The sequence below is a fragment of the Pongo abelii genome, chromosome X, assembly GCF_028885655.2.
Source record: "Pongo abelii isolate AG06213 chromosome X, NHGRI_mPonAbe1-v2.0_pri, whole genome shotgun sequence".
NCBI classification, from domain to species: Eukaryota; Metazoa; Chordata; class Mammalia; order Primates; family Hominidae; genus Pongo; species Pongo abelii.
In genome coordinates, this window is record NC_072008.2 from 106,113,402 (window position 1) to 106,129,718 (window position 16,317).

Here is a 16,317-nt window from a genome sequence, read left to right on the forward strand (position 1 = left end):
ACAAGGACAAAAAGAATGAAAAAGGAAACAAATATTGTTCATAACATTATTTCTCACATTTAAAAGGTAAACTGTAAATAAAATAGTTATTTTAAAATGTAAAACTTCATACTTGTTACCTTCTGAGAGAGACCTCCAAGAGAAGAAAATTAAGAAGAAAAAATTGGTATGATCTAATTGGAAAATGAAAATAAGGAACATTTTGGTCTGCCCCTCCTCGGAATAACTGATTAAAAACTGTCTATGCCACCTTTTTGACCCTTAATACCTACTGCATAGTATTACGGTTAATTTAAGTAATTGCTTTTCTGATGTCAAAAATAACACATGTTCAATGTAGAAAATTTGGAAAATTGAAAAAGTATACTATTTAAAAAGTAAAAATTGCCTGACTTCCTACAACCTGAGATAACTGTTAATGCTTTGGTAATTTTCTTTCTAGTCTTATGTGTGTGCATATGTGCACGTGTATGTGTGTGTATGAATATATATATGAACACATACACATACACACACATATATATATACACAATTGGAATTGTTTATATATTATATATATTTATATATTGTATTATACTTAAACAATTGGAATAATTAATATATGCATACATTAAACTGGAATTAATCTATGTGTGTTGTTTTATTTTCTGATTTTTTCAATTAATGTATATTATACCATATTTTCATGTGTAATTAAGTATTCCTCAAAATATTCTACTGGCTTCACAGTATTCTAGCATATGTATATAACACAATATACTTAGCTATTAACATATTGATGATATTTAGGATATTTCTGATGTTTCATCCTCATAAATTATACTGAGATTAACAACCCTGTACATGAATTTTTACGCTGATCTAAAATTATTTCCTTAGGATAAATTCCAGAAGTAGAAATATTAGATATCTTTGGGCTTTTAATGTGTATTGCCAAATTGCCCCCAGGAAAGATTATATCAATTTTTTAAATTATACTCCATGTTGCAGTGTATCATAACCACACCCTTGCCATCACTGTTTTTTTTAATCTTTGCTTATTTGATAAGTACAAAATGACATCTTACATATCAAATCGTTGTCTGTGATTCCCCTGAGGTAACAGATTGGTGAGGAAATAGTTGTGGAGATTTTAACTTTTGTTTTACACATTCCTGTGTTCCTTGACTTTTTAGTAGTAAGTAGGCATCATCTTTGCAATTAAAAATTAATAGCAGTTCATTGCTATTATTTGATTACTATGGTTGAAATATTTTTATATATCTTTTGGCCATTTGAATGGCTTCTTTATTAATTACCCATTTGTGTTCATTTTACATTTTTTATATTGGGGTGTTTGTCTTTTCATTGTTTTGTAAGAGCTCTTTATATATAAGGGTATTGTTTAAAAGTCCTCTTATTCGAGATGTCTTCCCTGACCTTCCTAGAGCAATCCTCATTCTCGACAAAACATGTATGCTTCATACTTCCTTATTTTTCTTCATATCACCATCTGCCCATAAAAATGTAAACTCAATGGAGACAGAGATTTTTGTTCACTGTTGTAACCCTAGCACCTTGAATAGTGACTAACATGTGGTAAGCACTCTATAAATAATTGAAGCATTAATTAATGAATTAATAAGCACAGGTTCTTCACAGAAGCAGAACAGAACGGTGGTTGCCAGGGGTTGTGGGTGGGAGAAATAGGAAGATATTGGCCAAAGCATACAAAGTTTCAGTTATATAAGTTCTGGAGATTTAATGTATAGCATGGTGACTATAATTAACAATACTGTATTGTATTCCTGAAATTTTCTAAGACAGTAGATCCTAAGTGTTCTCAACATTTTAAAAAATGGTAACTATATGAAGTAAAGGCTATGTTAATTAGTTTGATGGTGGCAATCATTTCACAATGTATACATGAGTCAAAACATCAAGTTGTACACCTTAAATATACACAATTCCTACTTGTCAATTACACTCCCAATAAAGCTGAAAAACAAATTAGTAAATATAGGTTCTCTGCGCTATAAATTTAAAATACTTTCCCAGCTTATGGTTTATTCTTTAATTTAGTTTATGATACTTGTAGATATGTAGACATTCCTAAATCTTATATAGTCAGAGCTGCTGGTATTTTTCTTTGTGCTCATTTTCATTGTTTTTATGCTCTTGAAGTCCTCTTCAGCTTCAAAATTAATTGGATATTTATTTATATTTTCTTCTAATAATTTTATTATTTGAGTTTTCATATTAACTCTTTAATAAATGTGAAATTTATTTTTGTCATATAGTGGGAAATAAAATCATATTTTTTCCAATTGTTAACCAATTACATGGCACCATTTAGTAAATGATCTTTGCTTTTCTCATTGACTTAAAGAAAATGTGCTTAACTTCTATCTTGTCTCCTCAGTGGCAATATAAACTACAAGGTGAGGTACTACTTATGCTTTCTCTATGTCTCTCTGGGCTGAATACAGGCCTGGTCAGTGAAGGATGATCTATAAATATTTGGTGGATGGATGAATGAGTGGATATTTTCAAGCCAAAATATTTTTTTTAAAGAGCCTAACTACTAAACAGTAAGTCCATTCACTAAAGTCTGGAGGCAAATCATCATAGAGGGCAAGGTTTGACCCAGAATAAATGAATACTCTCTAACAGCAGGGCACTATAACCACTACAGAGCTAGTCATCAGTAACAAAATACATTTAATAAACACCTGACACTATCCAAAAGAAATTGCATAGAGTTGATCCTACCATCAAGGAGCTCCTAAAAATTATTGTTTAGGGAGCCTGGGGTAGAACAGAACTTCCAAGGGCATCCCCACCGACTGCCCCTTCCCCTGAAGTAGCAGTGACTCCCTGAAGGAAATAGATTGCTTTGTTACAGAAGGTGCCCCAAATCCTGCTGGATGCAGTCCATCAGCCTCCAACATGCATTGGGTTTAATAATTCTGGAATCAAATCTAGTTTAAAAGAAAATCTACCACATTTTTGGCTCTTAAGTCAAACCCCAAGTGCCAAGTATATATTGATTCTGTAGGGCTCAGTCAGCCTCCTATGGCCTGAAATTAAAAATAACAGCAAGAACAAAAATACATTTTTTATTGAATTCTGGCTCTTTTCTGATAATCTATAACAAAGAGCAAAATGAGCAGAGCCATGGTGGACTGCCTCTGATGCCAACAAATCCCACAAAGAGAATGACAATCAGTGAAATATATTGTTAACCATGAATAGTAGCTAAAATATTTATCTCTGTTGCAAGGTATTAAGACGAAAAAACTTTCGAAGTTGAAGCTTCAAGCAATTGCATTAGAAGTTGCATAATTTGGTTAGACTGACCTTAGAATGGAATAAAAAGCTGCTTATTTCCATAATGTTGGCCTTCAACTGTATAAAAGGTTAGATAATTTATCATGATATACAAAACAGTTTTCAAGAATACCCAACTTAAAAGGAGATCTCAGTGACTTCCAGCTCTATAAATTTTTAGGTACAGTGATAATCAACATAATTTATATTTAAGTGAATTTGTGCTCTCCTGAAAGGTCTAGTTTGCCAGGCAAGACGCGTGCATCTCCTATTCATCCCTAGAACAAGTACAAACCAAATGAAGCAAGGTTAGAATACCCATTGCTGCCTTTATGGCAGAACTCGCGTTGGACAGGAAGACATATTTGAACAGAGAGGCTCTGAGTTTTGGCATGCACACTCACAACTCAGATTATACACAGAATATGCTGCCCTCATTAAAAGCTAATGTGCTGTACCTATTGTGTCACCTGCCATAGCTAAGTCCTCTGCCTTCAATACCACCTACAGAGCAACCATTATCATCACATGGACTCAGACCTTAATGCAGGCAGCTATATGAAGCCCTTCAAACGAATGCTGCAAACATTCACACATTTACACCCAGAGCTGAAAGATAACTTGGAGATCCCCCAACCCAATCTCTTCACATATTGTTGCAGGTTTGGTGTAGTTTGGCATTTGTCTGGAATTTTCAGAATTCTCTATGTCTTGGATTCTGATTTCCCTAGTAATAACAGGTTTCAATAAACTAAAGCTTCTCTTTTATGAGGTTTTTAATTGTTTGGTCTGTTTTGGTAGTGACCTCCCCTACCTCAGAATTGCAGATTTCTAGATGGTTATCTTTGATGATATAGTCACTTGGGCTCACTCACACACACTAGAGAAAACTGTACTGATACAGTTTGCTAGGCTCAAAGAGTGAGGACAGCAAAGTGTTGCAAACATCACACATTTATTTGATCCCATACTTCCAAATATGACACCATGCACAGCCACAAACCTTTACAGGTACGGATTTTTCTCCACCTTCCGTGATCTCCTCTTGAGGGTACCTGGTGATCAGATGTGCAAAGACCAAGCCCCGGATGTCATTTCAACAACGCCCAGTGCCATGGTATTTATAGCTTACCAGTTTTATAAGGTTTTGCTCCATCAGGCCACTACGTAATGCATAGTTTTTGCAAAAGCAGGTTAGCTTTCTTTCCATTTCAGAAAATTATTATATTTTTCACTGCAACAAAGCACACTTCTTTTTCTATTTCTAAAGAATTACCAGTAAAGGCAAAATTAGAATGACCTAGAAGTGTAAGCACACACATGCCATTAGTAAGTGCACAAGCCACACAGAAAATTGGTGTTTCATATGTAGTATTTGAGATTCGTTTCCAAAGAGCCATAACTATCATAAAATTATTTTGCAATTTTAAAATCAGGCAAAATCTTCACTATGAAAAAACCATTATTTAGTACTAATGCCATTGTGCTCTCTCCCCTAAGCTTTTAGGAACAAATGTTACCATTAGCATACTCCATCACTCAAAAGTCTATACTTGAAAAAATGGAAATGCACTAATTAAAGAAATGATCAGAACAGCAAGCTCATAGTCAATGCCAGTCTTATGAGTGCAGTGTGTCTGTGTCCTTACCATGGCCTCTGTGCCTGGCAGCACAGAGGAGGAAATCAGTCTTCCAACAAGCCGTTCACCATTACCTGTAGCCATATGCCTCTGTTCGTCCCTGTATCTCCAGAGCCCTGCCTCCCTCAAGCATGTCAAGTTTCAAATATGAATGCTAGATTACGTACATTTTTAGTTATAAAAAAGTCTCTAAAGGTTAAGCCAATCCCTCTGAACGCAGTTTGACAGGGTCTCCCTGTCCATTCTTCTCACTTAGAAAAGATACGGTTTTATAGCAAACGACCTGTACACATAGGCAGTCCATAGCAGACTCCCTCAAGCCAAGAGAATTAAAGAAGAGGAAAGCTTGATACAGAATTGTGCCCAAAAGAAACAAAAAGAGAAAGCAAGCCTCAGAAAATAATTTCTAATAAATTGAAAATATGCACTATAAGGTATTCTTAAGCTGAGTCGTATGCACAGCAATGATTATTTGGCTGCTTCCTACTCACCAAGATCTCAATTAAAAAGAGTCTCTGAGAGATCTATCCTTGAGCTATATCAAATTGGGGTGTCATGGCCTCACATTTGGGGGATCACACCCTGCTGTGACTAAGCTTATGAGCATTTCCTCAGGGAGACAACCAGCAGAATGTCAAGGAGTTGGGAAGGGGGCTCTGAGGACCTAATATCATAGATATGCGTACGGTCAGCCCAGCCGGTAAAGGCTCCATCATCACAGAGGCAAAAAAGTGAGTGAGAGAAGCAGATAATGTTCATTTTATTCCCTCCTGCTTCTTTCTCTCTCTCCTTTCCCCCTCTCCCTCTCCCACACATACACATACATACACACACACACACACACACACACACACACACACACACACACACACACACACACTCCCCTAAAGAGGGATCTGGCCTTTGGACTGAACTTTTCTTCCTGTCAGCTTACACAGGGAATCCATTTTGCTCAGAAGAGCAAACTACACAATCTGAGAAGAGGTGCCCTTCATGCTCTGGAAATCAGATTTGGGAGCGAAAATAATCCAGAAGGCAGAGACCGCCAAGGCCAGTGCTGGTGGCAGTGAGGGAGAGCAGCTTGCCACAGCACAGCGGCCAGATGGGGCCCAGTGGGAGAAACTGAAAACTGGCCACCCTGGCACTCAGAGACTTAATGGAGCATCAGAAGACTATGCACATCAAGGTAGTGCTTAAGCATCTGACATTAAGAAGCCAAGGTGCAGCCAGGCGTGGTGGCTGATGCCTGTAATCCCAGCACTTTGGGAGGCAGAGGCGGGTGGATCACCTGAGGTCAGGAGTTGGAGACCAACCTGGCCAACACGGTGAAACCCTGTCTCTACTAAAAATACAAAAAATTAGCCGGGCATGGTGGTGCATGCCTGTAATCCCAGCTATTCGGGAGGCTGAGGCAGCAGAATCGCTTGAACTCGGGAGGCGGAGGTTGCAGTGAGCCGAGATCATACCACTGCACTCCAGCCTAGGTGACGAAGTGAGACTCCGTCTCAACAACAACAACAAAAAGAAGCCACGGTGCTAGTCCATGAACACTGAGCTCAAGGAGAACACAGACTTGACACCAAGCTTCCTGCCTGCTTCAGTCCCAAAGGGTCTGCTCAAAATTCTGTAGGTAGCTGGTCCTAACACGTGTCTGTCAATTTGTCTGTCTCACTCTCATTCTCATTTTTTCCCCATTCTGAAAAGTGATTTTTCTCCCTCCCCAAACACTGAATTTAAAGGAAAGTCTAAGAGAGCTCTTTCACTTTCCAAAGTAATTCCCAGGCTCTACCCAATCCAGGAAATCCTTATTGACTTGGGGAGCTTTCAGAATCTGAGACAGCAAAGGGGAAGCCATCTCTTCAGGAACGAGCTCTACAGATGAAGACAAAAAAAAAAAAATTCGTGATGGGCTTCTGTTCTTTGAGCCAAGGGTTTACAAAGGAGAGAAAAGGATGGGAAGGTGGCAGCTGTCATATTTTATTTTATTTTTTTAGAATCTGGAGCAAATATTAAACGCTAATACTTGTTAAATTTCTATGGCACGTACCCATCTTTTCTGGACACTGTATTTTAAATATTACATAGTTGCAAGTTGTTTAATCAAGTAAAAATCAAACAGGAAGGCTAACCAGTGAGGATTCAAGGGCCAGATTTCAATCAAGGGAAAAATGAATTGGCCCACCTTTCAAAGGTTTTGTAAATCTTGTCAATTTGAGGAATCTAATTTTAAGCAAACAAGATATGTGAAAATCCAGACTTACAAAAGAAATCAGTTACGAGTTGATTATTCACATTATATAAGGACTCTCCTTTATGAAAGGATCCACCACAGGCTTTCTTTAAATACAGAATTCCACTGCTGTGATTAGCATGGGGTCTAATTTACAAAACAAACACCCTTTGGCTAACCAGCTTTTCAGGAACACAACTACCATCGAAAGTATACCCGCAGGTCCTCCTGGAGAGTCCTGTCAGGTTTTTCATTATGTGACAGAAAACGCTTGGAAGCTGCACCAGAGGAACTACTGTGAAGCAAAATGGAGGCTTGTTTGGCCGCAAGTGTTGTGTGCCTGGGTAAGTCATTTGCCCTTTCCATTTTCATTACTGTAGAGTGGAAACACTGGTCCATTCTGACACCTCTTCTAGAAATGCTGTGGAGCTGTGTGGTCCTAACCAATATGCCTAATGATAACAAGTAAGGTTTCTGCACAGGAGCTCAAGCTCCCGGAGTTGGCAGAGTTGCTGTCCCCACAGCTGCAGGAATTTTCCTCATCATTCCCCTGGGGGACACAGGGAGGTGCTAGCAGCCTGGGTACACCCACTAGAAGCTGAGTGACCCCACTATGCTGCCCACACAAAAACTACTCTAAATACACAACAGCCAAATAGGAAATGTAACTTGAAGATCATTTCTCTCTGCAAACAACTGCTCCTCTGGGATTTTCACTTCAAGCCTCTCAATTGTTCGAAGTAAATGAGGCTCACATCAAAGGCCAGCCAGTCACACATCAAGAAATCAAGCCTCTTCTCCGTGGGGGAAAATGGCTGCTCCAGAGCCAGCCTCCCACCTCTCACACACAGGCCTCTTGTAAAAACGGCTTTATTTACCCAGATCTGAGACACTCAATTCAACCAAGCTTGGCCTCCCCTAAATCCTGGAAGCTGAGGTACACATGCAGAGGGGCCAACATCTGAAACTCGAGGCAGACGCCTAAGAGCCACAGCACTGCCACAGTTGAAAGACTCCAGCTTTGCCAGGAGGTGACTTCATCCTTTTTCAGTCTCCTAATTCCTAACAAGCAATCCCCTAAGCCCTTAGCTTCTGTGCTGGGCACAATAAGCCCAAGCCACAGCACAGGCTGGGGCAAGGTTAGGGAGAGAGAGGTCTGCAGCTCGTCCTACCTTGTAAGTCTGACTGACAATCAGAGAAAAAACCAGATGGAGCCACCTGGACCCAAAACAAGTGGTCCTCTGATAAGAGGAATTCCAAAGCCTTAGAGCCCTCTCTGGAAAATGTCCTGCCTCCAGCCCCTTGGGGAGAAAAATCTCAGGATCATTAGCAAGAGCTCTGGCTGAGCTCAACTTCAGCGAAGGTGTACGGGGAGAGAGGTGATCTCTAAGGTAACCAGTTAATTGCCAATAAGGAATGATAATAATAAATTAGCAGATACTAATGTAAACTAACTCAGTTCTGCAGTTCTGTGGCAGTTGCATGGAGACAACAGAGGAACAGTTTATTCTGGAACACATCTTGCAAGCCCATCCCCGCTGGGAAACTGGCTGTCTCAGCTAGAGGTGAAATGTGCCAATAAGATACAATGTAGGTAATGGGTGGCCCTAGAATGACTGCTGGTAGAAATTGAGCCCTTGATTTTTGAAGAAAACTGAAATGAGAACGCTTGAAAAGATGTGGGCTGCATTGTTTCTCATTGCTTTCACCTGCAGGGTTACTTTTGACCCTTAGGGATAGGACTTAAATGATTCCAAGACCCTACTGTAATAAGGAGACCAACAAACAAGACGCGCACTAAAGGGTTTGTTGGTTTCTTTTAATTAGAGGTGATGCTTTGTGTCATTTCCATGCTATCCAAACCAGCCTTATCATACCTATTATTTTTTAGGGCCTTCTGAATCTACTACCCGATAGGTTTGTGGCTGTCTAATTTAGCCCAGAATTTCATTCAAGTCACTGCAAATCTCTAACTTTAAAATTCTGTTTTAGGAACTAAAGTGTACTGGGCTATTTTTTTTCAAAGCCTAACTGATGTTTTATTTTCATTATTTCCACTAAGATGACCATGCATTCAGACTTTTTGTAGGATAATTGGAAGCATTCAATTTGGCTGCCACACACATTCACGGCTACTACATCTCTACTTATGAAGACTGTTGCATGAGTGGCTATAGCAGAGCATGCACACACACCCCTTAGATGCCTCATATCAAAGAAACTACAGTTTGCTGATGAAAGGTAGAAAATAGAATTCAGGATTGAGACTGAAACAAAAATTTAAATCCCTACGGACCTATGACTGGAATTCTCTAAGTTTTTGCCTACTATCACTCCCTTACAGCTGTCAGCTCAGAAACATTCAACATCAGAAAACTAAAATTTAAAAATACTGCACAAAAGACACTGGGTGTTTGGGCCATTTCACCCCTCCTGGAGGCAGGAAGAAGCCTCACCCAAGTCTCCATTTCCAGTAGAAGCAATGAGTTGCATTTTCTTCCTCCAATAATGACTGCACCCAGGTGACAAAAATGGTAATGCAGCAATGCTGTTGTACAAAGGAATAACACTTTCCAGCATCCGGAGGCACCAGTAGGCATGTCTCCATTCCATAAGACTGGAAGAAAAATCATTTGCCTTACTAAGGAGCCTCTCGAAAAATTTGGACTATTTTTAGAAAGATCTTAGCAAACTGACAAACCTACTATCTTCTCCATTTTCCTTCTTTTTCAACCTCCTTTCCTCTCTCTTCACTCTTTTCTACTCCCTCATACACACACACACACACGCCCTCTAATTCATTCACATATACACTAAGTCTATGAGTAAAATAAACCAGGATACCAAGGAATGCAAACCTCACCTTTCAGTTTAAAATATGTAAAAGATACCTGACATCACTAATTCTACAAAAGTCTTCTGTAAACAGCAAAGGCATCCTCCACTTTGCCCCTCAAACTTGTGTACGAAACCACAAAATCCACATAGCTGATTTCCCAGCCAACACCAGAGGACAAGTAAATAATGATATACAATTCTACACAAGATTATCTCTGCAATACTGTAAACTGAGTTCCAATTCTTGATTAGTGTTCCATTCCCTTTACCTTGCCTACCTAACTGCATTCAAAGTCATATTTCTGTTAGCTTCTAGAGCCAACAATGTTCAGATGTGGCTAGGTTTGGACACTGATACAAGAGCTATCTTCCATTCAGCACTAAATTTTGAGGGTTCAATGGCAAATCTACATAAAATGTAAGGCTGCCATTAAAGGAGGAGAAGGGAGTTCTTAGGAGTCTACAAAGCGACAGGTGATCAGAAACTATCTTGTATTGCTTGCCCGTGAAATCATTGTGGGTGATCTTAGCTCCCCAACTAGACTGTGAACTCTCTGAGGGCAGAAGTTAACGTCTTAAACTTATTTGGAATCTCCATGGTCCCTGCCACACAGCTGAGCACATAGTGGACACTCCAACAGTGCTTACTGACTTGATCTAATGCCATGGTGATAAATTTCAAAGTGTGATAGAGTACAGCCAGCACGAAACAGGTCTGAGTGGACTCGTCTATAATCCCTTTGAGAGTAAGCCCTGTAACTGGATCTACGGCTCATAAAGGGAATGGGTTTGACACAGGTAACCCAACAGAGGAACCTACTATGTAGTACCCTTTTGTCCCAACCTGGAGAGTAAGAATGTAACATGTGCTCAGGAACAGGATGTTATTCTGAATTGAAATTACTTGTTTACTTGTCTGTCTTTCTGTAAGCTCCCTGGGGTCAAGAAACAAGTGTTTTATTATTTTTGATCCCTGGGAAGTAGTACATTATCTGGCACATTCTAAATGTATAATAACTGCTAATGGGATAAATCAATGAACAAATGCAAGAATGGTTTAATGAAATAATATAAAGAACAATGTAAGTAACATAATATAGAGAAATTTCTATAGAATCTTATATTTGCCACATCATAGCACTTATCATTCTATGCTATAATTGCTTAATAAATGTTGCTTTCTTGAATGGATTAATTAATTAATTAGGAAAATATGAAGATAATGTAGGAAATATATCAAAATGTTATTATCCTAGCAATGGAGAATGTCCCATTGCACCCTACATTAGCATTTATTACTTTATATTGCAAATCACCTATTTACTTGATTGTCTCACACTTTAGAATGTGCATTTCTTGTCTTTTTCATCTCTCTAACGCCAGAGCCTAGAGCAGTGCCTTACAAAGAGTAGGCTCAACAAATATCAGTTGAATGAACAAATCAATCATTCCTGCTCTTCTATAGATTTCATTGGACCTAAGTATTCCACCGAGTCCAGTGGCCTTTGGTATAAAAGAAAAGAAGTGTCATTTTGCCTATGCAGGGCATTGTGACTGATTCAGGTTAAATGGCCTGGTCTGTATTCGGCTGTAAGTGGGCCTCTCTCCTTTCTGAATGGGTTTGCCAGTTGAACTCTCCAGGAGGGACTGAATATTAGAAATACACACAACCTCACTATGTCTAGTACACACTGTCTTGGCCATGACCAGCTGTACACACCAAAACTGTGTAATTTTGTTAACCAAGGAAAAGCATCTGGCTTTGTGAGTCAGAGACAGGATCAGAACTGAGATTTTAAACGGCTTTTCTAAATAATTGAAGCAATATTTTGTTTCATTCAGCCCATGGAAGAATCCCAGAAATGATACTAAGTCTTAGGTAAACCAATCAGATGTCATCATATGTTTTCTGTCCTCTCCATCTATTTCATAGACAACAGAACTCACATTTCTCTAGTGCCTTGAATCGATTGCCTAAGTGATCACCAAGTCCTCGGGATTCAACCCTTTTGTCCATCTCCACAAGTAACAATGCCGTTACTTGTGAACAACTGAACCCACAACTTTGGCATCTTTCACCTCTATTGTTTAAATAATCAGTATGAATAGTATGGCCATAATACTTTGTAGGATGTATCTATATAGAAGCAGCCTAAATTCCTCTTTGGTTACAAGTGCCTAGGGAGACATAATCAGTAGTGCAAGCCATTGTAACACTGATTCTCCAACTGTATAGTGAAGAGGTCTACTATTTTGGGGACACCAATGAGTTGAACCCACTACACTACACAAGTCATATTCCTTGGAACAACTTTGCATGACAGGTGTGCCCATTTTGTAGATAAAGAAACAGAGTCTTATGTTCCACAGCAAGCAGTGATTCCTGGATTCAAAATCATGATCAGTCTGATTCCACTACATACCACTACCTCTCACTTTCTATTGCTGAGCTATTGGTGATCCACAAGTAGTCTTCTAGGTAGTCTATGGCCTAGGCCTTAGTAGTATTCACTGACATTAATAATTATAACTGAGTTTACCTAGCACAATACTGGACTTTCAAAAAATCCTTATTTACAGAGTTATAAATTGAAAATATTGGTGCTTTTGTTGCTGGCAGAATACCATCAGTTACTCATCTAAAGCACTGCTGTTTGGCCCCATTAATTCTGATGGGAATTATTGTTCAGGAACCAGAAGAAGCAATCAATGTAAGTCGTCCTAAGACCCCTTATCCTACAAAATTGACACAAATACTATGAGGCCATTTTATGTATGCATCATAGCCTGGGTATGTCAGGCTGAATTACTTTTAAGGCAGGAAGGTGTCACTGAAATCACATTTGCCAGGCAGTATAGAGTCCTTCAGTCTGATCCTCCCTCTCTTGATGACCAGCTTTGTGAGTCTGAGTAAGTCCCTTAGCATCTCTGGACCTTTGTTTCATCATCTACTGAAGGGCAACCTATCAAGATACCTGATTGTGAGGATCAAACGAAACAATGTTTGGGAAGGTGCTTTGAAAGATGTGAAAGTGCTCTCCAAGTATGCAGTATTCTTTTCGCTGGTAGCTTGGAAGAGGACATATGCCTCCCAGTGCATCAAATTTCTAACCAAAGAGGGACTTCAGCAATTCATGGAAAAATGAAATCAACTTAAGAAATGTTACTTATAGCCTTCCACCCAGCCACCCACCAGCCATCATCCATATACCACTCTACTGCCCTAAAATATTTCAATAGCCAGCAAACATCTGACCACATCACATTTTTAAAAATATTTCTACTTATGCCCGGTGCGGTGGCTCACGCCTGTAATCCCAGCACTTTGGGAGGCCAAGGCAGGCGGATCACCTGCAGTCAGGAGTTTGAGACCAGCCTGACCAACATGGAGAAACCCTGTCTCTACTAAAAATACAAAATTAGCCGGGCGTGGTGGCGCATGCCTGTAATCCCAGCTACTCTGGAGGCTGGGGCAGGAGAATTGCTTGAAGCCGGAAGGTGGAGGTTGCGGTGAGCCAATATCGTGCCATTGCACTCTAGCCTGGGCAACAAGAGAAACTCCATCTCAAAAAAAAAAAAAAATTCTACTTAAATACATTCATTCCAAGTGAAGAGAAAGAAACAGAGCTTACTCAAATGCATAGATAATTCTTATTCTTATTCTTATTCTTACTCTTTTTTTTTTTCGTTGTTAGAGACGAGGTCTCACTATATTGCCCAGGCTGGCAAGCTGGTCTGGAATTCCGGGCTCAAGCGATTCTCCTGCCTCGGCCTCTCAAAGTACTGGGATTACAGGTGTGAGCCATTGCAACCAGCCAACTAATTCTTAAATTTTCAGTAATAATGACAGTTTCAATCTCCTCAACCATCAAATGTTACCACTAGAACTGCTAAGAAATGGCAAAGTGGCTTTTTAATTTTTTTGCTTTGCCTCCCTTTAACCAGCCTATCCATATTCTCTCACCAAAATGCTAGAGAACAGTGATGTGACGAAAGAAAAAGCAAATGGGGTCTTTAGGAGGCTGAATCACTCTCACACTGGAAAATTGGTCCCAGGGCATTAGAAGGTTTCATCCATTTTCAACACTACTTTATGACTCTTTCTAAGCCACTTTACTGGCATACTGGTACTGCTGGCTGTCGAGCGCGCTATATTTGCAACAGGTGGAGCAAACTTGAGTTATGCCAGGATAATGATTTCAAGGGCTCAGACTCTTTGAGTTACCAATTCCAATACCCATACCTACACAAAGGCCCAGTATGTTGGGTTACCTTTTGCTCCAAGAAGCACTGGTAGCAAACCCTTAGTATGAAAATGGGCATAAGCAGAGAAATTCTCCCCACCCCTGCCAGGGGATATGCCAGCACAGCAGCTTATGGTATCCAGCGAGCAGCTAAAGAAGGAGACCTGGGAGAACCTCACAGAGCCACTTAGCTGCACTCACCTCAGGCAGAGGCACACCGTTGATAATCAGGTCAGGCTGCTGGGGCCCCTGGCTGTTGAAAGAGTGATGGTAGATGTGGTTAGCACTGGTGTTGCGGGTATTCTGGTTCTCCACATTCAGGAAAGTGCTCTCAGAGCGGCGGCAGCCCAGAGGCAGCGTCTGCTGGTGGTAGTCAAAATAGTTGAGGGAGGAGGTCAGGGAAGAGCAACTGACAACGTTCATCTTGTCTGTCTCCTCCACATCCCGGGGTACCAGGCGGATGTCATTCTTACTGATTTTTTTCTTCTTGCTTGATTTCTTTTGATGCCCATAGGAGTACTCAGCAATTCTATGTGACAGAAAAGGCAGCATGAATCACTAACACCCTCCCAAATCATGCACTGATTAATAAACATTAAGCACCCCAGAGGGTTGCACCCCATCTCCGCTCCAGCTCCTTATTCTGGTGCATTACATCATCGGGTTTCTCCCTGTGCTTTTTACAAGGGAAAACAAGCTGAGGGCCATAAACTTTTCATATTAAACATAGTAACCTCCCACCAACCCCCCCTAAAAAAGTTTCCATACTTTGGATTTGGAATTTTTCATTGTGAGTGGCCTGTGAGCACGGGTAGGGGGACAGGGAAAGTTGAGCCTATGGGAGAGAAAGCATGAAAATGCTCAAATCTGGAGCTTCCCTGGAACCAAAAGGAACTCCTAGGTGAAATACAAAGCAAGTCACCAAAGAGGAGATAGAGGAAAATAAAAAATACCCGCCCCCACCCCTTTGCCAGTTCCTCCAGGCATTTGCCATGTGGCACACGCCCTCAATCAGCTTCCTCTATGACTCACTCGATCAGTTTTGGACTGGGGTAGGAGATCAGACCCCATTCTTTCGCGTCTCCTCCACACCCTCCTCCCTGCCCTAGCCCGGTTCCCTTTTACTCTCCCCCCGACCCCCTCCTCTCCTAGAAAAATCTAATAGCCAAACCCATTTAGATGAGGGGAAATGCCTTTTTACCTCTTTCCCCTTAGGCTCACTTTCTCCTCTGTCTTTTTGTCTTGCTCCTCGCTAATGGGAGAAACCGAGATGCAATGCAGACACTTGCTGTTTTGTCCTTTTATAAAACAGCCGAGGAGACAAGTGATGGTTAAACAATTACTGCAAAGGAATTTAAAGGTTAGTGCATTCAGCATCCTTCTCCATTCAGGTGTACCTACAAGCAGCTGTGCTGCAACTGGAACATAAAGAGCTCAATTTAATTAACACTGACACAGACCCAGCAACGTGCACCAAAGACACCAAGCATTAAGAGACTTGTCAAAAGAAATACATTTAAATGTAGCCAGATTCTCAAAGTCATTTATTACTTTGCACATAATGATTCAGTTTATTTTTTGGAAATTCGATTTCTGGGCAATAATCAGCAAAACAATAAGGTTAATAAGTAATACAGGTTGATCTTTACAAGGGAAAGACTGTGCCTTATTCTCACTCGACAAAGCTAATTGTCTGAATACAAAAAGGGAGCCCAATTCAAGCAGCAATTGCAGATCATCTCGCAAGTCTCATAAATGAATGCATTTCAGGAAGAGGTTCTGCGGAGGCTTAGAAAAAGAAACCTCTGCCTAATCACATGGAAAGACACGCTCCTGAACTTTAGGTTTCTAAAAAGTCTGAGCAGATAGGGAGACTACACATCTACAGAGGCAAATTCTTGCTCTGTCCCCAGGATCTACCTAGAGCTAAGCAATTGAGTTCCCCTCACCCCTTCGCTCTGTGCTCAGGAAGATTTGCAGTGATAGCAAACTGGTACTACTGGGGTTTGGGAGCAGATGAAATCCCCAAAACCCTAGTACTAAGGTTGATTTTCTA

General features: G+C 40.3%; 1 protein-coding gene across 4 annotated transcripts in view; it reads right to left on the reverse strand.

The window, feature by feature from the left end:
• The window catches only part of PCDH19 (protocadherin 19), a 118,683-nt gene that overhangs the window by 96,438 nt on the left and 5,928 nt on the right, over window positions 1-16,317 (reverse strand). For 2 of the 4 annotated variants that reach the window (XM_024240653.3, XM_054544837.2), the window contains exons 2-3: window positions 15,463-15,603; window positions 14,463-14,790 (exon numbers count right to left, since the gene is read on the reverse strand). In XM_024240653.3, the coding sequence (XP_024096421.1) occupies window positions 14,463-14,790; window positions 15,463-15,603 (469 nt within the window). The remainder of the gene's footprint in view (window positions 1-14,462; window positions 14,791-15,462; window positions 15,604-16,317) is intronic. The other 2 variants (XM_024240654.3, XM_002831878.5) reach the window with 1 other exon arrangement.